Here is a 24,968-nt window from a genome sequence, read left to right as displayed (position 1 = left end):
AGAGAGAGGGAGACACAGAATCTGAAACAGGCTCCAGGCTCTGAGCTAGCTTTAGGCACAGAGTCCGACACGGGGCTCGAACCCACAAACCGTGAGACCATGATCTGAGCCAAAGCTGGACACCTAGCGAACTGAGCCACCCAGGTGCCCCTTTCCACTTTTTTTTTGTCCACTCCCTTCATAGCAACATTTTTATAGATATATCAACTAAGGGAAGGGGAACAAAAACCAAAATAAACTATTGGGACTACATCAGAATAAAAGAGATTTTGCATAGTGAAGTAAATCATCAACAAAAAATAAAACAACCTATTGAATGGGAGAAGATATTTTCAAATGATACAGCCAATAATATCCAACATATATAAGGAATTTCTACATATCTCAGCCTTATAACCTTCTTCTTTCATCTATTTATGAGTTTTATATGATGTACATTAAGCCCAAAATATGTTTAGTAGGAAGTAATGAGCTATTTGTGACTTCTATATCTTTGATCATTAAGACTGTAGATTTGGACAGTATTAGAACAGCCTATCTATTTATCACTTGATACTTTGTAGCTTGGAGTCTGATATGCCATCTCAATAACCCAGACTTTTCAGATAATCTCGAGCAAATTATGTAGAAATGGTCTTGGTCTCATGAAGTTTAGCTTTGGTCTGTGTCTTCACCTTTAATGTCAAGTTTAATATTGACCTAGTAAAAGTAACAACACAAATAGAAGAATAACTTAAGTATATATGATGTATCAGGAAAATTTTTTGGCTCACCATTGTTTATCCTCAGGCAAGTTTTTCACCTCTCTAAGTTTCTATTTATTCACTTGTATTAGAAACTTCCAGAAGTTTATTAGAAGGGCCAGGTGAGGGGAGCCTAGGTGGCTCAGTTGGTTAACCATCCGATTTTGTTTCAGGTCATGATCTCGCAGCTTGGAGATTTGAGTTCCATGTTGAGCTCTGTGCTGACAGCTGGGAGCTTGGAGCCTGCTTCAGAATCTGTGTCTCCCTCTCTCTCTCTGTCCTTCCCCCACTCACACTTTGTCTCTTTCTCTCAAAAATGAATTAATAAACATTATTTATTTTAAAAAGGACCAGATGAGATTCTATATTGTGAAAGTACCCACGAAATTCTGGCAACCCAGACTATAGTAGGTATCCAATACATTTTTAGCAAGTGAACAAATTTCTATGCCCTTGATTCAGTAATAGATTTGTGGTCCTGAAATTTATATACATATTGCTTCAATTGTCACCCCCCCTTTGCTTGTGCATTTATTTATCTCTTAAAAAGATTGAAAAATTTTACCCTCATTCACAAATAAAATTCTCCATATAAAAGAAATTTATTTTTACATCTTGGAAAAGATTCACGTATTTATTGTATCTTATTAACAATATGTTTGCTGAAGAAATGTTTAGGATAAAATATACAATCTCCATTTGGTTGAAAACATCTGTAAAAACTTGATCTAGGTCTCTTAAGAAAGTATCTTGAATTTCAAAGAGGAAACAGGCAAACTCTATCTTTCCTTCCTCTCCCATATTTCTTACACTTTGCCACTATCATTTCATCGCTGGAACCACAACTATCACACAAGAAAATTTCCATTGTTCACAAGTTCCCATTAAATAAATTGTCTGGCTAGTAATTCTGGCCTTTGGATAAAGCTAGGAAATACAGTTAAAGTCATAATTGAAGAGTTATTTTATTTTTAGCTAATCATTGATGAACCACTTTCCCTGCTCATAAGGCGGGAACGGGTCACAGAGTTGCCATGGCGAGATAGCTGGTCACGAAATTCTGAGGCCATGAAATAATAGAGAATTGGATCCAAAAGACAACAGAGACTTGCAAGGCATATACAAAAGGGGTGGAAATACAGTGTGGTTTTTACAATGGGACAACTGCTAATGATGGTTTCCTTCACCATAGTGTAAAAAATAAAGTTAATATGATAAGGAGTGAAGCAGATGAAAAAGACTGCAGCACACATAAAAACCATCCGCAGTGCTTTCTGCCTCTCACTGATTCCTTGGAAAGCCATTGGTGGCTGCCTCAAGGATATAGTTGTTTTCCAAGTACACCATGCGATGATAACTACCGGGACAACAAATCCTGTCAGCTCAGCAACTGTGATCATTGTAACCAAAGCCACTGTATTCATTTTCTTGTAACCAAGATCAGCAAAACAAGACTGATTGTTGTTGGATGAGTAGGTGCTTCTCAGAAGGGGAAATGGTAAGCATGCAGTTCCCACGATGATCCAGATGACAGCACTGATGCCCACATCATACCTACGCTTCCAGTCTCTGGCCCTAAAGGGCTGTAGGAGAAAGAAACATCTCTGAAGGCTGATGCACGTCAGGAAACAAATGCTGGCATACATGTTGAGATACTTCAGGTAGAAGCACAGCAGGCAAAGGGCCTTCGGGAAGGGCCAGTGGTGGCTGATATAATAGTAAATCCGGAGAGGTAAGGACAGCACATGAGCAAGATCAGCCACAGAGAGGTTGATCATGAAAATGACAGCTTTATTTTTCTTGCTGATGAAGCGGCACAGAACCCACAAGGCTGCACTATTAGTCAAAAGACCAGGGATGAATATGAGGATGTAGGTACTTGCATAAAGGGAGTTCTGAAATGTCACATTAGTAGCACTGCAGTCAGTCTCAGCATTGCTGGTATTGTTGCTACCCATCTTGAATATTTCAGTATACTCATCAAGGTAAGCCGTGGAGTTATAATCCCTGCTTAATCAAAGAAAAAAATAAAATAATGACTAACAAGTTCTATAGCCAACACACAGATTCTTTTTTATACTGAAAGAAAACAGAATATTAGAATTAGAAAATACTTGTTTACAGATGAAAGAGTAAATTCTCAAAAAAGACATATTAATGGTCCAAGGTCACCTAATGAATCAGTTTGGAAACCATGCAACTGTCCCCAAACTGGCCTCTGAGATTGTCTAAATTGTGTCTTGCAGGCAAGGACATCCTGAAATACTTAGTTTAGTGGTCTTACCACTACAAAAAAAAGGTATGATATTTCAGTCTGTTCCTTTTGTATCAAAATTTTTCTTGCCCCAAGACATGGTTAAAGTGAATACCACTTACTCATTTACAATTGCAATGATGGAAATTACAGGGCACCTGGGTGGCTCAGTTGGTTAAGCGTCTGACTTCAGCTCAGGTCATAATCTCAGCTTGTGAGTTCAAGCTCTGCGTTGGGCTCTGTGATGACAGCTCAGAGCCCAGAGCCTTCTTTGGATTCTCTGTCTCTCTCTCTCTCTGCCTTCCCCCTCTCATGCTCTTTCTCTTTCTCTCTCTCTCAAAAATAAATAAACATTAAAAAATTGTTTAAAAAATCCAACCACACCTTTTACGTCCTCTTTCTTTTCTTTTGTCTGCCACCTGGCCCATTGGGTTCTGACTTCCTACTTTGGTACTCTCGCCCTTGGAAAATGGCCCTGCCTCTCAAGCCTGCATTGCTAAGGCTGGCTAAGTTTCAAGATTTGAGAACATTACCTCCTTATTATTCTATCACAATAGCATAGGTGGTTCTTATAATCTCTTTCTCTCTATCTATCTTTCTTCTCAAGTTATATTCTAATTTACATGAAAAATATTATTAATGCATGAATTTAGAAGCTGAACTAGAAATTCTCCTTATGTAATATGGAATTTTCTGCCTAAGAATTCTGTACTGGTACAACATCATGGATATGACAAATTATCCAAAAGTCCCAGTAAACATTGATTAGGGAACCAGCAACATGGGCCACAAAATCAGTTTTTGGAAACAACTTGAAACTTAGTACTTTTTTTCATTCAAAAAGTCACCATAAAAATTTTTTCAAATTGAATTTCCTTAATCTTATTTTGAATTTCAGTGATGCTTTTATTATGTATCCTACATAGGAAATGGGGTATATAAAGTAATCTTTAGGACTTCTCAAGGTCTGGTCATGGATTTATGCAAGCCACCTGCAAATAATAAGAAAGCAACAACTTCATCATTTTACTTTAACACTCTTGTAGAATTTTATACTGGAAAGAACCTTTAAAATTATTTAATTCTGCCTTCACATAATACATGTAGAAGAAGTAGGACCAAGAGAGAAGTTTATTAGAGACACAAAGCTACTAAACAGAAGATCTGGGACTTCAAATGGGAGTACAAGGAGCCTAATACTTATACACATCCTTCTCTTCATTTGTTTTCCTCTCCAAAACAAATTTTACAAACATAGCTTCTGTTCATATTGCAAGAATGTTTGCTGTAATTAGAGCTAGAAGTGGAAGGAATAAAGGAGTGAGGTTTTTTCTTATGTGTAATAGTACTTTTGTTGTTTTACTTGTGTCTGTTTTAAGTAAGTTTACAAAACAAAGGAGTGGTTTGCTTTTAGATTCTCCTCATAAATAGCAGAATCACTTTCTATATTATTTTAAGTCTTATTCCAGTGAATAGAAATGTGAATTAAAAACAGAACCCCACGGGCGCCTGAGTGGTTCAGTTAGTTAGTCAATGAATGTTGGCTCAGGGCAGGATCATGAGTTTGAGCCCTGCATCAGGCCCTGTGCTGAGAGCTCAGAGAGAGCCTGGAGCATGTTTCAGATTCTATGTCTCCCTCTCTCTGCCTCTCCCCTGTTAGCACTCTGCCTCTCTCTCTCAAAAATAAACATTAAAAAAATTAAAAATTAATTTATTTATTTAAAAAAACAAAATCCTAAATGACTAATTCACATATAAAGGAAAGTCAACATTCTGAGCTACCATTACTCTACCATTAATTTCACTTTCCCTCCCTTAATATTTTATTCTCCCTACTTGGCCTGCAATATATCCTGAAATGTCATACAGTCATCTTGCTTATGCATGTATGACTTTGAACAGAAGGTAAAGGATATTCACAGGTGAAAAGAGGAAATAATTATTATGATGTGACTGTCAGTAATACACCCCATAAACTGCAATGAAATTTTTCACATGCAGTATAGTACTCCATTGTGTGTATGTGTGTGTGTGTGTGTATATATATATACACACACACACACACACACACACACACACACCACATCTTCTTGATTCATTCATCAGGTGATGGATATTTAGGCGCTTTCTATGATTTGGCCATTGTTGAAAGTGCTGCTATGAACATTGGGGTACATGTGCCTCTATGCATCAGCATTTCTGTATCCTTTGGGTAAATCCCTAGCAGTGCTGTTTCATTCTCACACCCATCATAAGAAGTAAGTACTATTATTCCTCTCATGTGCAGATGAGAAATGAGGTAATAAAATTCAGAAAGATGCAGTAAATTTTATTTTTTAATAGTTTATTGTCAAATTGGTTTCCATATAACACCCAGTGCTCTTCCCCACAAGTGCTCTCCTCCATTACCACCACTCCTTTTCCCTCTTCAACCCTTGGTTCCTTTTCAGTATTCAATAGTCTCTCAGGTTTTGCCTCCCTCTCTCTCTCCCCAAATCTCTTTCCCTCTTCTCCTCCTCATGGTCCTCCATTAGATGCAGTAAAGTTTCTGAGGTAACAAACCTAGAAAATAGTAAAAAATGGGATATACTATTATGCCTTACTTTCTCCAAAGTCTATGCTATTTCCATTACATCACTTGCTTCTCTTTGCTTAAGAGGGACTATTTAATAGAATGGGGTTTATGACATTCTGGAGGGCACATTATAGAAGAACCTTTCTAATCCCATAGTAAGACCTCATTATCTTATAACACTACAATTACTTTAATTAGGCTAATAAGATATAACTAAACCCCTGTCCCCACACATAACACCAGCCTCTCCTCAACACCCACTTTCACTTCATTACTGGTTTATACTATTATCTATTGTCCATACAAAAACTGTAAGAAAGCAAGGGAAGATGCCTAAAGTGCACTACAGTTCCAAGAACTGAGAACATGTCGCACCCACCCAAATAACACTTCCACTTTTGTACTTTACAGACATGGCCATTTGTTCCTGCTTCACTGGTGTAGAAAGTTTCACTTACTAGCGGGGGATGTTTCAGTCACACTTCTGTGTTAAATAACAGAAACCTATTAAGCCAGAGCAGCAAACTCGAGATCAAATTCTCACCATCTTTTTTTTCTGTGAGTTTTTATGCCTTTGCAATTCAATTTAATGTGAGCTTAGAGATTTGCATGGCCTGCATTCCAAAACCTCTTGTTTAGACTGAAGGGAAGATAGGATGGTTTTTGCCCAAATCTGGTGACAATTAAATGTAAAATTCCCATGGTAGTATGATGCTGGAGGAATTTTTTCTTCAGTAGAATAAAAATATAACCTCTCTTAGGGGACCCTTAGCTTCCTGTGGACAATCTGTGACATTTCTGAAACTTAGGAAAGGAGAACTTCCTAAGAAGCCACTAACAGAAAAATGCTGAATAGAAAGACTAGTATTCCTTCTCTCGGTCTCTGCTCTTGCCACTGTCTCTGTTTCTCTTTGGTTTTAGCTCTGTTGTTGACTATTTCTAGTTGACATGTGATACCTCTGTTGCCAATTTTTCTCCTTTTCAACCTAGACATATCTTTGGTTCCTGTCTAAGGGAAATGTGTAAGATTGGTGACTCACTCCTGAGTTTGAACTCCCCTTCTCAGTAAGTGCCATGACACTCCTCCCAGACACTCAAGCTGAAAAGTAGTGATTTACCCAACCCCTATAACTATATTCCCTCCATATCCAATCAGAAAATTGGTGATTTTCTTTTATAAAAATCTGTACAATCCATCTACACTTCCACTGTTGCCATCCTAATCTACATCACTGTTATCGTTCTTCTTGAGTATTGAAACAGATTGATTTTCCAGACTTCCTGCACTTCAGTCTTACCCTCTGAGGTCTATTCTCCATACTGTGTCTACCATAAATATTGATTTTAGCTACCATTTATTTAGGCCTACCATTTGCTTGCAGGCTAAGCACTCATCACATATTATCTCGTTAGTCCTCATAGCAGCCCTACAATTATTTCCATATTACTAATGAGAAAACTGAAACCAAAAGAGGTTAAATAAGTTGCACCAAAGTCACAAAACTTACATAGTATAGAGGTAGGTTATTAGAATTGGAACCTACACTTGTTTCCGTACTCTCTTACCTTTGTCCTGGCATTTACTAACCCCTTCTAATACTTTCTATACTGTGGTCCAAATAATCTTTCTTTGATATATGTCCTTCTCCTTCATAAAATTCTTTGCTAGATTTCTACTGTATGAAAGCCAGACTTCTCATCATGGCCTAAAGGCCATAGCTAATATATCTCCTGTGCCCATCAACATCACCTTGCTCCATTCTCTTCCTCATTCTCTATATTTAACTACACTGAGATGTTTTCAGTTTCTAACACAAGCCAACCTTTTTTTTTTCCTGACAAAGCCTACATATATTTCCTCTGTCTGGAATTATCTCCCTCCAGATCTTCATGCCTGGTTCCTTTTAGTCTCAGTTTGCAGATAAGAGAGATCTTCACTGCCAATACTATCTAGGTAATGCTGCACATCATTATATACTCTTAAACTCTCTGTTCCTTCTCTTCATAGCACCAACATTTGTAATTTAAATGTTTGTTTACTTATCTATCTTTTCACCCATCATGCCATTAGCTTTATTAGGACCATAAAAATATCTGTTATGTAAATCACCATATAATCAGAGCAACTTATTACTTAGTAAGCACTCAGAGAGAAGTTTGTAATTGGATTGAAATGTAGATAATTGTTTAAAGTCCCTATTTGGAAGCCTCAAGGAAAAATACAAACTCAGATATGTAAACTAATACAATTCTGCTACCTGCTATTTCCCTATGACATTTTCTGATTTGAGTTATTATCATCAACATTCCTTCCACCTATCCTTTTCAACTTTGAAAATTCATACCTGTAGAAGCTTGAGAAAAAAGCAAAACAATTAATTTAAAAATCATAAGTGGTCAGACATATCCTATGGGTAGAAACCAGTACCGCCCAAGTTCTCAGAGTACCACTGAGGGTATTATCTGGACCTCAGAAAGAAACTAGTCCTTGTGGTCTACTTCTACAAGCATCACACAACCCTTTATGTTTCTACAAAGTCATTCTGCAAAGGACAAAACTGCCTCATCTCATCAGCAAATAACTTCCCACCAACCTATGCATAGGAACTCAAAGAAGGGTGAGAAGGATGTGCCTGTAACTCCAAAGCACACATTGAAAGTAAGCATAATGGGAAAATAACTATTTTTCCATAGCTTTTTGAGGACTCTGGTTGCCTTAATCAATATATATTTAATTAGCACAATTTTATAAACTCTGTGTTAGGTTCTGTGAAGAATACAGAATTATTTTCCATAATCTCTGTCCCTGAGAAGCTTCTGGTCTGGTAAGGAAATATTTTTAAAATCTCCAACATCATAATCAGTTCATACACGAACTGTTGCACATTACATAGGTGATAACAAATCTTCATGTTATCATAGCATCATCTCTGTGAATTAAGTGAGACAGATACTAGTAATACTCCTACCATAGTGTTTAACTCACAATGAGATGAATTCAAGAACAATTAAATAATCTGTTCAAGGTCACAGGGATAAGGATATGGCAAAAGTGAGACCAGAAATCAGACTTGTAGGCCTCTTACTCAATGCTCTTTCTACCATATCAGGCTGCTTCTTTTGAATTCAGAGAGATAAAGCACCTCAAGCCAGAAGAGATAGCACATGTGCCATGCCATCTGCGTTTTCTTATTGATCTCTGTAGGGACAGCATTGGAGAGAAAAATAGAGATGCTGGCTGAGGAAGAGATAAAGTTAACATACGTTTAAAGCTTTAAAAGGGTAAGAGTATAGGGTTTAAATAAAATACTGTGTAAATCAGGCAAAGTATGCATATATATATATATATATATATATGCAATACTCCATTGTGTATATATATATATATACACAATGGAGTATTGTATGGCAATGATAAAGAATGAAATATGGCCATTTGTAGCAAAGTGGATGACCTCGAGGGTGTCATGCTAAGCGAAATAAGTCAGGCAGAGAAAGACAGATACCATATGTCTGCACTCAGAAGTCTAACGGGAGAACAGGAGAAACCTAATGGAGGACCATGGGGAGCGGAAGGGGGAAAGAGAGTTGGGGAGAGAGAGGGATGCAAAACCTGAGAGATTATTGAATACTGAAAAGGAACCCAAGGGTTAAAGGGGGAGGGGGAGGGAGAAGGGAGGTGGTGGTAATGGAGGAGGGCACTTGTGGGGAAGAGCACTGGGTGTTATATGGAAATCAAATTGACAATAAACTAAAAAATAAATAAACAAAATTAAAAAACCAAAAAGTCTAAAAATAAAAAGATTTGCTGGAATTTCATCTCTTCAGAAAGCCTGCACTAGCTACTACTAATACCATTCATTTGGGATTCAGAAATTTATGACTTCATGTAGCAAATTAAAATTCTGCTATGAGCATATCCAATATGCTAATTGTTAAGAATGGTAGATTGAGGTGTGAAATTTCAGAGAAATATACTGCATGACTGTTGTCCTCAAAATGTTTACAGTCATTTAAGAGAGATAAACATAAGAAAACTAACCATGATAAATTTTTGAAACATATCATGAGAGAGATAACAAAGAAGTTTCTGTTGGAGTAGAAACAAATCCTGCACAAAAGAGGAGGATTGGATGTTTAACATAAAGATAAGTCAACAAGCATTTGGGGTGGGCAGGGTACAAGAGAAGAAAGGATGGGGGAAGAATTCCAGCAATGAATAAATAGACTTCAAACATCCAAAAGTATAAAAATAAATGACATAGATAGCAATAATGGGTGTTCTAGTCCAGCTGGAAAACAGCAAGATGATGGAAAGGTGGAATAAAAGGTGAGGATGGGAGAAGGGAGTAGAAGGGAAAAGAGAATAAAAAGGTAGATGCAACCCAATCATGGAGAATTTTAGGGGAAATCATTAAAGAATTCTGGGAAGATAGTCATATTACCATACTGACATTTTAAAATAATCACTCTGGCAAAAGAAATGGATTTTAAAGATGGGCCATAAGAGACATGAAATAAATATCAGTTGGGAATTTGTAGAGTGATCAACAGTTTGGTTTGCCTAAGACTGAGGATTTCTTGATACATAGGATTTTAAGTGCTCAAACTGTGAAAGTGCAAGGCAAACAGTATAGTTGGTCATCCTACTAGTGCAACAGTTGAGGTAGAAAAAAACAACACCTCTGAACTTGGTATGGCAGGAATGTTAGAATTTCAAGTAAAACTAAGTTACGGAATTGGCCAGTTTGGAACATTGTTTGAGGAGTCAAAGATAAATTCAGGTATAGAATGTGTGAAATTTTATTAAAAACCATCACAGTTTTGAACTTTTCAGATTAGTAGCTCATAGCATTCACCTCTCCAGACAATCTGAGTCAATTCACCTCTTCCTTATCCCAGAACTTTTCAAATTTGTACTCTCTGTCTAGCCTCTTCAATTCTTGACTCTCCAACAGTACAATTATGAAGTTTCACTGCAAATTGTACTACATGGCAATGAGAGGGAATGACATATGGCCCTTCGTAGGAAAGTAGATGGAGCTTGAGGGTGTCATGCTGAGCGAAGTAAGCCAGGCAGAGAAGGACAGAAACCATATGTTTGCACTCATAGGTCTAGCAGGAAAACAAGAGAGACCTAATGGAGAACCAGGGAAAACGGAGGAGGGAGAGAGAGTTGGGGAGAGAGAGGGATGCAGAACTTGAGAGACTATTGAAAGCTGAGAATGAACTGAGGGTTGGGGGGAGGGGGAGGGGGGAAGACAGGTGGTGGTGATGGTGGAGGGCACTTGAGGGGAAGAGCACTGGGTGTTGTATGGAAAACAATTTGACAATAAAATATTATGGAAAAAAATTGTACCACACTAGCATGCATCATACACTTCCTAAGAACTTAAATATTTAAATCCCTCCATTTCTGATGGCCGACTTAGCACCCTCCCTTATCTTACTTCCTCCCTTACTCAGCCTAGATTAAATGGTCAAACCAACTACTCTTACACAAGAAACCTCAACTTCCTTGTTCACCATTCTCTTTCTGTAGCAGACTGGCAACACCTTAATTGGAGATCAAGTCCACAATCCATGTTCTTGTTTACTATCCAATCTGCTGAATGATCCTATTAAAAATACTAAGATCTATTTGGAATGCAAAAAGTAGAAATTTTTTACTCCAACTTAAGACTTTTTGCTGCAGCCTTTCTTTGAACACCAGTGATTACTATCTTCTTTTCATTTCCATGGTGGCCATTCCACCTTAACAACTCCACTAAAGTTTCTTCTCTCCTACTCTCCCATGCTCCACCTTTCTCAGCAGAGTCTTTTTCAAGGGTTTTATTTAAATTCCATTTAGTTAAAAAAGTGTAATATTAGTTTCAGGTGTACAGTAGTGATTCAACACTTCCATACAATACCCAGTTTGTTTCTTGGTTTGCTTCTCTCTTTTGTTCCATTTGCTTATTTGTTCCTTAAATTTTACATATGAGTGAAAACATAGGGTATTTGTCTTTCTCTGACTGACTTATTTTGCTTAACATTTTGCTCTCTAGTTACATTTATGCCATTGCAAATGGCAAGATTTCATTCTTTTTTATGGCTGAGAAATATTCCGTTATATATATACCACTTCCTTATCCATTCATGAGTCAATGAACATTTGAGCTGGTTCCATGATTTGGCTATGGTAGATAATGCTGTTGTAAATATCTGGGAGTATATATTCCTTTGAATTAGTGTTTTTGTATTCTTTGGGTAAATATCTAGTAATGCAATTTCTGGGTCATAAAGTAGCTCTACTTTTAACTTTTTGAGAAACCTCCATATTGTTTTCTGAGAATGTCTACACCAGTTTGCATTCTCACAAACTGTTTCAGCAGAGTCTTAACTTCTTAAATTAAAGACAAAGTTGAGGTTTTTGGATGAGAAGCAACTCATATTCATGTACTGTCTTCTCCTGACACATATAATCTTATATACAGCTGCATCTTTCTTGATTCCCAACACAGCTACATTTCCTGTTGCTAAAGATGAATTTCCATGGTCTTAATTTATTTTAGGTGTGCCTGGGTGAATCAGTCAGTTAAGCATCTGACTAGGGGCCAGGTCATAATCTCGTGGTTCATGAGTTTGAGCCCCACATCAGGCTCTATGCTGACAACTCAGAGCGTGAAACCTCTTTCAAACTCTCTGTCTCCTTCTTTCTATGCCCTTTGCTCTCCATGTTTCTCTCAAAAGTAAATAAACATTAAAAATTTAATTCATTTTATATCTCTCAGGATCCTCTTTCATTAATTGTTCCTGTTTACTCTAGATCATCGTGCTTTCTTCCACTCTCAGTTAGATCTTTGTCATCAAGTCTCACTAGCCTCCAAAATAATTATGATCTTGCGTGTGCATCTTATTTTAGCTCTTTGTTACTTTCTTAAATCTTTTAAGATAAACTTCTCATAATAGTTGTTTACACTGTTTACTTTTCTTCACTTTATATCCATTCCTTATGCACTTGAAGGTGGTGCATATGCCCTCAGAACCTCACTGAAACTGCATTAGCAAAAGTGGCAAGTGACCATCATGTTGCTAAATCATGCAGGGCTTCTTTGCTGCCCTTGATACAGTCTGACCACTTCCATCTGTTTGCAAAGTTCTCTTGCTTTGGCTTTCAAACAAAAGTTTCTTAATTCCCTCAACTATGTGTTCATTTATACTGACTTTCCTTCATGGCTTCTTCCATTGTTCACATACTTCAACTGTTTCTTTTTCCTTATGTCTGCTTCTTCTCTTTTTATTCATTATTTTCATGCTGAGTAACATCACCTACTTTAATGGCTTAGGTTACTGCCCTTATTCTGATGACTTTCATATCTCTATGTCCCAGGCTGGCCTCTCTTAAGATATTAAACCCATTTTGTCCAGCATCCAGGTGAAAATTCACATATGAATGTCTCCCAGGCATCTCAAAATGAATGTGCTCAAAGCAAAAGTCATCATATTCTCTGACCTTTTACTTATACAGCACTATCTTTCAGAATTCTTAGAATAATCATAGACTCTTTCTTCTCCCTCTTTCAACCAACCAAATTTTCTCTATCTCCCTCTCTGTCACACTGTCTCTTCTCTTTCTGGATTATTGAAACATTCATTAACTGATCTACCTCTCTCAAGGACTGTTCTGTTAAAAAACTATTACCTACTAGTATCTACCCTACTATCAAAATGATGTATCAAAAATGCAAATTGGTGCTACCATGTCACCATAGGAATTGCTTTAATAATATACTCATTGCATTATATAAAATGTTTCAGTTTATGTTTCAGTATTTCTAACTAAACCATGAGAGTTTTGAAGGAAAAGACCACATTTAATCATTTTTAAATCACCAGAATCTAGCAGAATGATTGGTATATAGTCATTCAGTAAATATTTTTAACTGAAAAAATATTCTTCTTTGTAACAAGTCTCATATTGTCTAACTATGAATCTCTCCACGCTGGGTTGTAAAGATAAATTCCTTTATCTTTATCTTTCTCTCTAACCCAGAGCAAGACTAAACATATAGCACTATTAAAACAATTGCTGTTAACTGGCCTATGTAGGGATTCATCCCAAGGGCTTAATCTCATGGTTGCATAATCAACTCAGCTAACCAAAACCATACTGACAATAAATTCCAGGTAAATTATAACCTGTGAAAATACCACATCCTCAGCATATACTTCAGCCCTTAGCTATGTAGTTCTGAACCACTCAGAAATAAGAACCGAATTTTCAGCGCCTCCAATATTAGCTTTATAGAGGTAAATGCCTCTTGATCACTCCAGTGTGCAGTGCTCTTTCTGCCCAAGGTACATGCTGATTACACCAAATGCCAGGACCATGATGAGAGATGCCTCTTCTCTTGAAAAGAGGGTCTGATGATAGAAGCTAAACTCTAAAGGGAAATTTCTAACTGGATAGTATCTCAGAGGTCAATATTTCACTGTTTCTCATCTTTCCCATGCACTGGGAAACCCTAATCTGACTACCTTCTCCTTATATGGACTTATAGCCTGCACTATAAGAATGAAGTGTCTCTGAGGGAGGACTCTGTATCTTAGACTTTCATATTCTTCATTTTGCTTAGCAGAGAGTTAGACATGCAATAAGTTTATACACATTGGTTTGTAAAGACAATAGGCATAGTTATAGTCTCTTCTCCTCTAATACTTAACATATGATCAAGGAGAGGAAAATAAGGTTGGAGTCTAATAAATACAGATACCTAAGAGCTCCTAAGCATGCAATTGTAGATTTTTACCTAAAATTCAACAGGTCTCCCAAAAACTTAAGCATGAAAAAAATATGGTCATTACACATTCTCTTTAAGAAAATAAAAAGAAATGTTCTGTTGTCTCAGAACATAAAGGTATATTGCATCTTTAAATATATATAACTCAATGGAGCTAAGCCCCAAAACTTAGGAGGTATCAATGACTTCTAACCAAAGGTAGTTTTGCCTCCCAACCATCTCAATGCTATGGTTTCACAATGGTACAGTCAATGTAACTTACATTATTATGTCATCAGAATTTTTACCAGACTTCTAAGTTTCAGTGACATGCTAAGTCTAAGAAGTTTTCACATGCACCCTGTCAGTCGCTATTCAAGTGCTATTCATATGTTACCTTTAATGCTTGTAAGGGCTCTGAGTTAATTGTAATTATACCATTTTTACAGATCAGAAAATGGAGGTTCAACAAGATTAAGTTTATTAAAGTCACAGAAATTATTATTTCAGTTGTAAAAGGTTGTTTATGAGCAAAGAAAGCTAAAATTATTATATGAACAACTTTTTTCACAAACAAAAAATATTTTAAAGTGGCATTTCTATGAATAAGACTTTTCTTCAAATATTTAAGGCCAGTATTCTCAATTCCAGTTCGAGTACTTTTTTGTTCTTGTTGTTGTATCTATGCATATATGACAAATGCCTGCCCTCCAGGTGTCAAGGTAAGATTGCATCAAAACCAGTGACCTTTATGAAGTTTTGCCTATGAACCCAAACCATAATAGATCTGTGATTAGAGTACTAGAACAATTTGTTTATAACAGTAGTGATCTGAATGTGACAATATTTGCTGTAGGTTGAAAAGACTTAAAAGCAGTGGGATATATTGAAAAAAAAGTACTAGATTTGGAACTAAGACACTTGGATTCTGGTAACTATTCAAATGTTCTTTTTTATTAAAATTGTTAATGTTTATTGACTTCTGAGAGACAGAATGTGAGCAGGGGAGGAAAAAAGAGAGGAAGAGGGAGTCACAGAATTCAAAGCAGGCTTCAGGCTCTGGGCTGTCAGCACAAAACCCAATGTGGGGCTTGAACCCACAAACCACAAGATCATGACCTGAGCTAAAGTTGGCCGCTTAAGTGACAAGCCACCCAGGCGTCCCTCAAATTTTCTTTGTGTTGCCCTGCTAAGCCTTTTCCCATTGTGGCTTTCATTTCCCTCATTATTAAAATATGATTTTTTCTTTTTTAAAATGTTTATTTTTTAAATAATGGTTTATTGTCACTATGACATGACTTTTTCAACTGGATGATTTTAACTCCCTTCCAGCCCTAACTTGCCATGATTTTATGGTCAAGGGTCCTTTTAATCCCTGTCTCTAAGTAATACTACCAACACTGCCACTGTCATCATTAATGCAGCAACCGCCATTTCAACCCACCTACTGATTTATACTTTGCAAACCATTATTGAACCTAAAATGGTGTTAATCATTAGTGAAGGTACAGGTTGTGAATAATCTAGTCAGTGAATATCATCCTTATCTTACAGGTCAGAAAACTGAAGGTCAGAGAAATGACCTTATTTACCTGAATACATAAAGTGAGCATGTGGCAGAGTGAGAAGAGTGAAACTAAAGCTTCTGGTACCAAGGTAACTGCTCTTCCTGTACAACTTTACAAATCTTCACTGTGTCAGTCTTCCTCCTCTTTTCACCCCTCATCAGTAAGTCACTAATACTGTTAAGTGAACATATTTATCAAATCTTTTCTCCTATTTTCTTTGAAAATAAGGCCAGTATGTGAGGTTGTCATCTTTGGAGGAGAAGTGAAAATTAAATAGGGAAAGTTTTCAGAAGGGAGTTCTCTCCAAATCTCTTGGGGAAAACATTTACAAGCCACTTGGAAACTTAACTTGCTTGTCTTACTTTACCTTTTCCTTCTTGAAAGCCTCACACGTATTACCTAAGCCAATCTGACCCACATGACCATGGTGTCCTTTGTTCGATCACTTACAATTACAGATAAAGAAGAATAACTAGAATTTGGAACTCTGTTATTTCCTAAATTGATTAGAATCAACTCTAGATCACCCATTTGACATCAGAAACACTAAGATTTGTATATATCCTGTAAGTCTAGACATTTTTTCTATAAATTAGAAGAAATGAAAATTATTTTTATCCCTAAAATGAATTAAAGTAACTAGACTATTCACAAACAACATCTTAAATGTTTTAACTGTCATGCATGCATATTTATTATTTTTTTAATCAATTCGGAAAGATGCCTAACTAGACCTTTTTTTTTTTTTTTTTTGCAGTTGGCACAGTATTTTGGAGATAGTAGGAATTGGGTTCTTTGGGCAGAACTGGGGTCATATCTTAACTCAGTTAACAGCTAACTAGCCTGAAATTACTGAATTCATATCTGTAGGCTTCAGTTTCCTCATTTATAAAAGTAAGATTATAGTCCCTGCGACATAGATTGTTGTGAAGATTAAATGGAAAATGTACATGAAAAGACCTATTTTCACGTCTGGTAGACATTAGACATTAAATAAATGTTAGTTCATTTTCCCCTTGTACAGAAAATATTCTCCACGTATTTTTGGTTCGATCCTATACTTTTATGGGTTTAGAACCCCTCCCCCAAATGTATAGTTGAGAGAGATGGACAACAGAGCTAAAAAGTAAAAATTCTTATAGTAGAAGCCTGGAAAGCATGTGTTATTTGAAAAAAGAATATTATTTATTGGAGTAAATATATTTGGAAATAAAGATCATTGTTCTTATAATGCAAATTGTTGAAAATACAGATCTACACAATATTCATAGCTGTTCTGCATGTAGTACTTAGAAAATGTCAGTGTAATGAGGTAGATTTTTTCTAGGAATCAAAGGTCTGGTTTCTAGGGACAGACATCCATAATAACCTTGTAGTGACATTTCTATGTCTCTCAAAGACATTTTGGTTTTAAAAGATTGAGTAATACTGATTGGGTGACAATATCATTGTGGACGTCATATTTCAAAACTATTTCCCTTGCTTTTTGCTTGTATTTTTTATTAAAAAACTAAATTAATTACAAAAAATTGCCTGTGATTTAAAAGTTGAAGTTCTCATGATAACATTATTCTGAATGAAATATAATGGTCCTTGACAAAGTTTACAGGATTCCACTTATGATATAGATTATATTTCCAGAAGGTCTCCTCTAGTTAAATTTTTATGTTATGGCCCTGTTATTTACCACTTAATGATATATCACTCTTCTCAGGAACCTAGGAGCCTAGAGTCAAATAATTTCATTGTTATGAAGGAAAGTAAAGACCATCTATTCTAAGCTCTCCCCTTCATTACAAGTGAGAATATTGAGACCTACATAAATGACACAATTTGCCCAAGGCCACACAGTGACTCATTGGCAGAACTTGAGCCAGGACTAAGACAGACTTTTTTCATTCTGTGTTTATTGATCCACCTACTTTATCACTCTACCTGTAATGCATGAAAACAAATACTAAACAAAAACTTCCTTACAAAATAATTTGATCTGGGTGTAAGTATAATTATTGACCAAAAGTTTTTAAATAAAGAACAGACTCTGCCAGTCCTTGTCCTGACTGTTGGACCTCTTAGAGTGGTTTTTGCAACCGACACCTCTGTCCTCTTTTCTTGAGCTGTGACTGAAGGGTATAGACTGCCTTGCCTATTAGGATATCAGTTCAGTTACCCCAAACACAACTAGCCATTAAGAGCCATCCCAAATCACCCAGAAGTATGATCACTCATTTTTCAGTCTTATGCTCCACCACTTCCAGGGCTTGAGCAGTCTGCACAATATGAATTAACTACTTTTCCAGTTGAGCCCCAATAGGAACTGCTTTTAACCAAAGAAGAACCTGTGTTTAACAGGAATCATTGAAAGACTATTACCTTGAATGCATTACCTAATTCTTGGTTTAGGCCTTCTAACACATCAGTATACCAGCATATCACCTATTTAAGCAGTGCATAATTTTACTGTGTCACAATTGCTGACTGATAAACTACTCAATTTGTAATAATGGCAGTGACACCCTCCATCCATTTAAACAATCAAAAAAAAAGTGTTCCCACTGACAGAACCTAGGGACTGACACTACTCCCCAGCAAAAGCACAACAAAGCTTATTATTCTATCCGGAATGATCCTGGTACCAAAAAGCATGGCACAATCCACCTTTAAGGACTCCCCAGTAGAAATTTCCTTTCGACTCAGTCATCTTGATTCAGAACCAGAGAAGTTGCTAGTACTCAGAGTAATAAAAACAATAATCACATAAAAGATAGGTGTCTCTCCTTTGGGTTACTCTATCCAGAAGGGCTGAACTTGAGTCAACAAAGCAAATTTTAAAGGATTAAAAAACATCCCTGAACATACTCTGAAATCATTTGTCTTTACTTTTACATTTGTATGAAATCAAGTGTCTTTATTTCAGTCTCCCCATATTTATTGTGAAAGATTTGAAACATTAAGTGCTCTTTCAACTCTAAAGTCTATGATCTGACTTTCTTTCCTTCTTTAATTAAAGAACTTGCTATTTCTGTATACATGCAAACTAAATGTACCAAAGCAAGGGGCTTATACACAAAACTTTTTTTTTCATTATGAAATTAGATAAATTACACAAAACAAATATTCAAATACTCTTTTTAGAGTAAAATGTCAAATTGTCTCAATTAGTCTCACTGACTACAGTTTTCTCAACACTTTGTGCTCTCCTCCCAGGTTGATAGAGAAACACACAGCCCTCAGCAAAAAGTAAGATGCCTCACATACTCCATGCTCCTCGAATAATGGTAAGGTACTAATAGCATTACCCCTGACTTTGTATTCTAGTCAGGCTCAACGGCAAGCACCATTGATCCTGCTGTAAGAAATGAGAAATGAGAAAACAGTAGCCATTTTTCATGTTGGGCACTGGTCCCACATTTGTCTCTATCTTGGATGTTAATGCCCCCACCAATCTTCCCACATGGAACCACCAATTCCAAGATACTAGGCTGTAACTTACCCTGGAGCCTTGTCAGAATTAGCACTCCTGTTTCTTTGCAGGGAGCTGGCAGTGAAAAAGCCTAACTCTGGGTGGCACAGATCCTGCTGATAACTGAAAAATTTGTTGTTGAAAGAGGAAGTTGAGTTCATTTGGTGTCTCACCACAGAAACCTTATTTACACAGACCAAAGGTAAGTCCCTTGAGCAGATGACGGTACTTCAGTTTTATTTCATTTTTGTTTCATTTGAACAGAAAAATTCAAAGAGTATGGAGCCAAAGTCTGTGCAAAATCAAACAATAACTGCATGTAGCCTTCCTTACTGCTCCTCATTTTATCTCCTTCCACCACAACTCACATATCTATCTGTCTCATTAAAATCTCCATGGCAAGATAGGATTTTGAGGCAAAATCTGAAAAGAGTTTACTTTAGAACAAGAAAGCTTGTGTCCTCAAGCCTGAGGACATAAGGTGAAAAAACCTCAAGAATATAAGTCATAACAGCAGTAGAACTACCTTTGCTTAAAAGGTTCCCTCCACATGGAGTGCTTTTCCTTCAATAACTTAATGCATAGTTAGTTGTTTTTGTTTATGGTTTATACTTTATGTATACTGTGAAGTGATTGAGGGCAAAGATTTTATGTCTGGCTCATCTCTGTATTCCCAACTAGTCTACAACAAAGCATTTTTATGTTTATTGAATGAATGAGGGAGGGAATGAATGAAAAAAACTAAATGTTCAAATAATGTACAACTAAACAATAAAAAATGCTGATTAGAGTTTCCTTCCAGTGCACAAATATTTTGGTCTTTAAGTATAAAGTTTATGGAACCTTAGAAGTATGAACATAAAGAAAAATATATACTTCAGGATTATAGTGTCAGCCATGTCTGAGAGTAGTTCTGAAAATACAAGGCTTTAAAAGTATACAAACTTCTGTGCGCATGTAAGGGAACCACATTAAGAAACCAGGGCGAAGAGCTGCAAAGAGCCTTTTGGGTAATAACCATTGCAAAGGGGAAAAAAGGTAAGTATAGTGGGATAGGTCGAACAGTAGCATTTTAATTTATGGATGAAACTAATAAGAAGAAAGTAGATGGGAACATTTTTGTAGGAGGACAACCTAGATCTGCAATAAGCTCTCCGTATAAAACCAGAACTATTCAAAAACTAGAAGAAGCCATGTTTAATAGTCAGAGAACCTTAATACAAATTTCAAGGACATCAAGAGTTGGGAAAGACATACTTATTGCCCTAGAAACTAAGAAATTGAACTGATTCATTAAAAGACCATGACTTGTGAGGACGGACAAAGGGAAAGGATACCCATCCTGGCTAAGGTATATCAAATGAAACATGTTTGATTTTCCATTCCCCTTATTAATTCTGACTCCATATATTTATCCAGGTTGAATCTGTTGTTAATTTAGTTTTCTGACTTGACATCCTACTAAAAGAAGAGTACACTGACAGTCCAATACACATTTCAGTCCATTTGGCAGTAATGTTCCTCACTATAAATTGTTAAATTGGATTTCTGGTTTTAAAAAAAAAATCTTTGTGAGTTTGGCAGTGTGAGCCAGATTTTCTAGGGTATTAATATTTTATGGACAAAAATAGTTCCAGAGCTGATGAACTTTTTGTTTGTTAATTTATAACTTTAAAGCCACACCCTAAGACAGGTAGAAAAATAATCCTTTCCTGATAATTAGCTATTTTCACTACCTCCCACGTTCATTTCACAGAAAAAAAAAACTTAACATTGCTAAGAAAGCCTGCAGCTTACCTCATGCAAGTGTCTTCTCTTTTCATTGCTCAGAAGTTAGTGACTCAGTTTAGTAAATACAGATTCAACTCAGATAAAATTTTGATTTTAAATCTTTAATTAAAAAGATTAAATCTGTGGATTAACCAAAAATCTGATAACTTCAACTAACTTTTAGAAGAGAGTTTATTAGTTATTAAGTATGACTTATTGTGTAAGAATCAATATCACTTCAAACAAAGTAATATTCAGTCATAAAAATCTTAAAAAATAGTACAGATGTCCTATTTTGCCCATAATACTTAACTCGTCTTGTCTCTGTATGTATCCCCTCAAAGTTTTTTTTATTTCATTTTATTTTTTAATATTTATTTTATTTTATTTTATAGTTTATTGTCAAGTTGGTTTCCATATAACACCCAGTGCTTCTTCCCACAAGTGCCGCCCACCATGACCATCACCTCCTTCTCTCCCTCCCCCTCCCCCTTCAGTCCACGGTTCGATTTCAGTATTCAATAGTCTCTCATGATTTGTGTCCCTCACTCTTCCCAGCTCTCTTTCTCTCTTCCTCTCCCTATGGTCTTCTGTTAGGTCAGAAGTGCCGATCCATAGGAGCACATGTACCCCAATGTTCATGGCGGCACTTTCTACAATAGCCAAATCATGGAAAGAGCCTAAATGCCCATCACCTGATGAATGGATCAAGAAGAAGTGGTATATATATACAATGGAGTATTACATGGCAATGAGAAAGAATGAAATATGGCCATTTGTAGCAAAGTGGATGGACCTGAAGGGTGTCATGCTAAGTGAAATAAGTCAGGCGGACAAGGACAGATACCATATGTTTGCACTCATAGGTCTAATAGGAGAAACCTCAAAGTTTATTTTAAATGATGCATCATATCTTCCCTAGACTAGGGTAAATTTATGAGTAGGTACTTTAAAGGCTTTTGAATATTCTTTAATAGTATGAGCAGGTTCAGGTGTGATAACTATTATTATTGTTATTGTGTTCTTTTTAAAAACACAATATATTGTTAATGTTTAGTATTAAGAAGAGCTAAATATTTCCTAAGTAATTGGTTTGATTTGATTCCTACGGATATTGATAATTGGGTCACATATGTCTCTTTTTATATAGTCTGCTGAAAAACCTGGAACTAATTTATGGTCTACTGGTAGCAAGTTTGGAGAACTTTTTATGGTATGTTGTTTTTTAATTATCATCTTTCATGCCTCTATTTATGTTTTTTTCTCAGTTTTTTCTTCATTATCTTGCATCACCTCATACTTATTTATATAATATTGTTACAGCATGCAACATTTTGAATTAATTTCAATCCATTCGGGAACAATAGTGGAACAAAAAAGTTTTTTAAAAAAGAGTGAATTGTGATTTCAATTTCTTTGGTATTGCAACTGGTGAATTAATTGCTTTAGATAAACAGTCTTCAATAGTTTATCATATATAATAAAGGAATAACAGAGAAGATACCAGACTAGATGGACCACGAGCTCACCTCATCCCATGGATATAATTAGGTAACACTCACATCAGTGTAAATAACCCAGAAAATGATCCTCAGATTGGCAGGAAAAAAATCCACCAAAGGTAGAGAAGAGGCCACATTCAATAAGGTAGGAAGGGTGAAGATGTGGTTTGGGAGTGAAATGGACTATGGCAATCCATGTTCAGGAAAGAACTGGTGGCAGAGAGAATGGTAAGAAACACACTATCACACTGGGTAGCCTGAATGGGGAAGACAAATCCTTGAAACATTTGGCTTTCAAAGCAAGAGGGTGAAAGGGGCCAAATTTTATGAGTTCTTACAAAGAGCAAGACTTAAAGCCTAGAATTTTAAGACTCACAGGGTTAGTTCTGGGAGAGCCTGAAGGGCACTGAGAAGCTGAATTCCCACTCTTAAAGAGAGAACAAAACAAACAGAGGAGATAGAGCCTGGAAGCAGAGTCTGAACAATGTCAGGGCAGACAGGAAAGAGAGTTATTTACTCACCTCAGAGGTGGCCCAGAAAAGCAGAATCATGGGAGGACCCTTCCAGGAACAAAGGAGCTGGCAGGTGACATTTCCTTTCTCTACACGTCAGCATAAACCCACTATAAACCCTAAAAGAACAAGTTCAATACCAACACTTTCTACCTAACTTGCTTACACCAAGCTTTGTTCCCCCACCCTTCAGTAGATCTGCCCTTCCCATTACTTCTACTTCAGTCTAAGTGCTGTAGGTTCCCTTCCCCAGAAACATGTGCAAAACCCCAACTTCTCTCTTAGCTTATGGGTTTTGTGAAAACTCAGTTCTGTTAATAGTGGCAGTAGCAGCACACTCATTTTGCTAGCAGACTAATACACACCTTGTTAAAATGTGCTCCACTCAGGCAAGGACAAAACACTGCCCACAATAGGCAAAGAGAGGTTCTACAGACTACTAGGCTGAAGAAAAAATGCCTAAGACTCAACAGGAAAAGACATGCAGAATACATGGGAGACACTTCCTGAGGCACCACATCCTGGAGAACAGGGGACACTGCACTGCATGGCACTATGTGACCTATTTTTTTTTTAAGTAAAACCATCATCTTCAATATCAAGTGATGTAGCCGACTTTCTTAACACAGAAGCAGAAAAAGAGATTTAGACCCAATGAAGGAAGAAGCTTTTCAGGCCAGAAGAGAGTGACATGATATATTCAAAGTGCTGAAAGGAAAAATATGCATACTAGAATACTCTATCCAGCAAAGTTATCATTCAGAATAGGAAGAAAGATAAAGAGTTCCTAAAACAAACAAAAAAACAAAAATAAAAAAAAACCTGGAGTTTATGACCAAAAAACCATCCCTACAAGAAATAATAAAAGTGCACTTCGAATGGAAAGGAAAGACCATAAATGAAAGCATGAAAAGTAAAAAACACCAAAACAGTAAAAAATAAATATTTCTAGAAAAATCAAAGTATTCATAAAATAATGTAAAATATGACAAAATAAAACTAAAACATGGAGGTGGGGAGAGGGGTAAATAGTAGGTTCAAACTTAAGCAGCCATCAACTTCATATAAACTGCCATAAGAATAAAATGTTATACGCAAACCTAATGGTAACCACAAATCAAAAAAAAAAACAATACAAGATATGCAAAGAAAAAAAAGAAAGGAGCCCAAGTATACCACTAGAGAAAGCCAAAAAATCATGAAAGACCTAAAAGAAGAAAGGGTCATAGAAAAATGACAAAAGCAACCACAAAACAAGTAGCAAAGTGGAAATAAACACATTTGCATCAATAATTATTTTGAATGTGGAATAGGAAGATGGTGACAAAATAGGAGGGCCCTAGGTTCACCTTATCTCATTAATACAACTAGATAACTATCAAATCATCCTACATACTCCATTAATTGATCTGAATACTGGCAGAACAAACTCCGTAACTGAAGGTTGAGAAGAGACTACATCAAAAATGTTAGGAACTGTGGATACACAGTTTCAGAGAAAAAATGCATCCTGCGGTTGGGAGGGAGCCAAAGTAATGGAGAAGGGGAAGAGATAGACTAGTACCCAGGGAACCACATGAAACTGTTGGGGCCCATCCAGCCAGAAGCGCTGTGTGGCCGTTGGGACCCTGCTTCCCCTACTTGAAAATGTGTGCGCTTGACTGCTTGACCTAAGTGGAACAGAGACTGGGGTTAGTTCTCCTATTAATCATGCCACTTGGTAATCATGGTTTCAGTAACTGGGCAGATTTTCTGATTGAAACTTCCTCCCTAGTTACGGGCACCTTACTCACAGACTATTGTTTAAGCCTTTAAGAAA

At 36.5% G+C, this 24,968-nt stretch overlaps 1 protein-coding gene across 2 annotated transcripts; it reads right to left on the bottom strand.

Moving 5' to 3' along the window:
• Window positions 1-1,326: 1,326 nt before the first annotated feature.
• P2RY10 (P2Y receptor family member 10) lies at window positions 1,327-19,552 on the bottom strand. Of its 2 annotated transcripts, none has more exons than XM_029930874.1 (2): window positions 19,396-19,552; window positions 1,327-2,753 (listed from the first exon to the last, which is right to left on the bottom strand). In XM_029930874.1, exons 1-2 carry the CDS (start codon window positions 19,524-19,526, stop codon window positions 1,715-1,717), a joined length of 1,170 nt encoding a protein of 389 aa, XP_029786734.1. In that variant the 5' UTR covers window positions 19,527-19,552; the 3' UTR covers window positions 1,327-1,714. The 2 variants fall into 2 exon arrangements, with proteins under 2 accessions (XP_029786734.1, XP_029786735.1); XM_029930875.1 differs by having other exon boundaries at window positions 1,327-2,750.
• Window positions 19,553-24,968: the final 5,416 nt, after the last annotated feature.

The sequence above is a fragment of the Suricata suricatta genome, chromosome X (genome assembly GCF_006229205.1).
Source record: "Suricata suricatta isolate VVHF042 chromosome X, meerkat_22Aug2017_6uvM2_HiC, whole genome shotgun sequence".
Lineage (NCBI taxonomy): Eukaryota > Metazoa > Chordata > Mammalia > Carnivora > Herpestidae > Suricata > Suricata suricatta.
The sequence above is the reverse complement of the archived record's forward strand: the minus strand, read 5'-3'. Positions and strand labels throughout refer to the sequence as shown.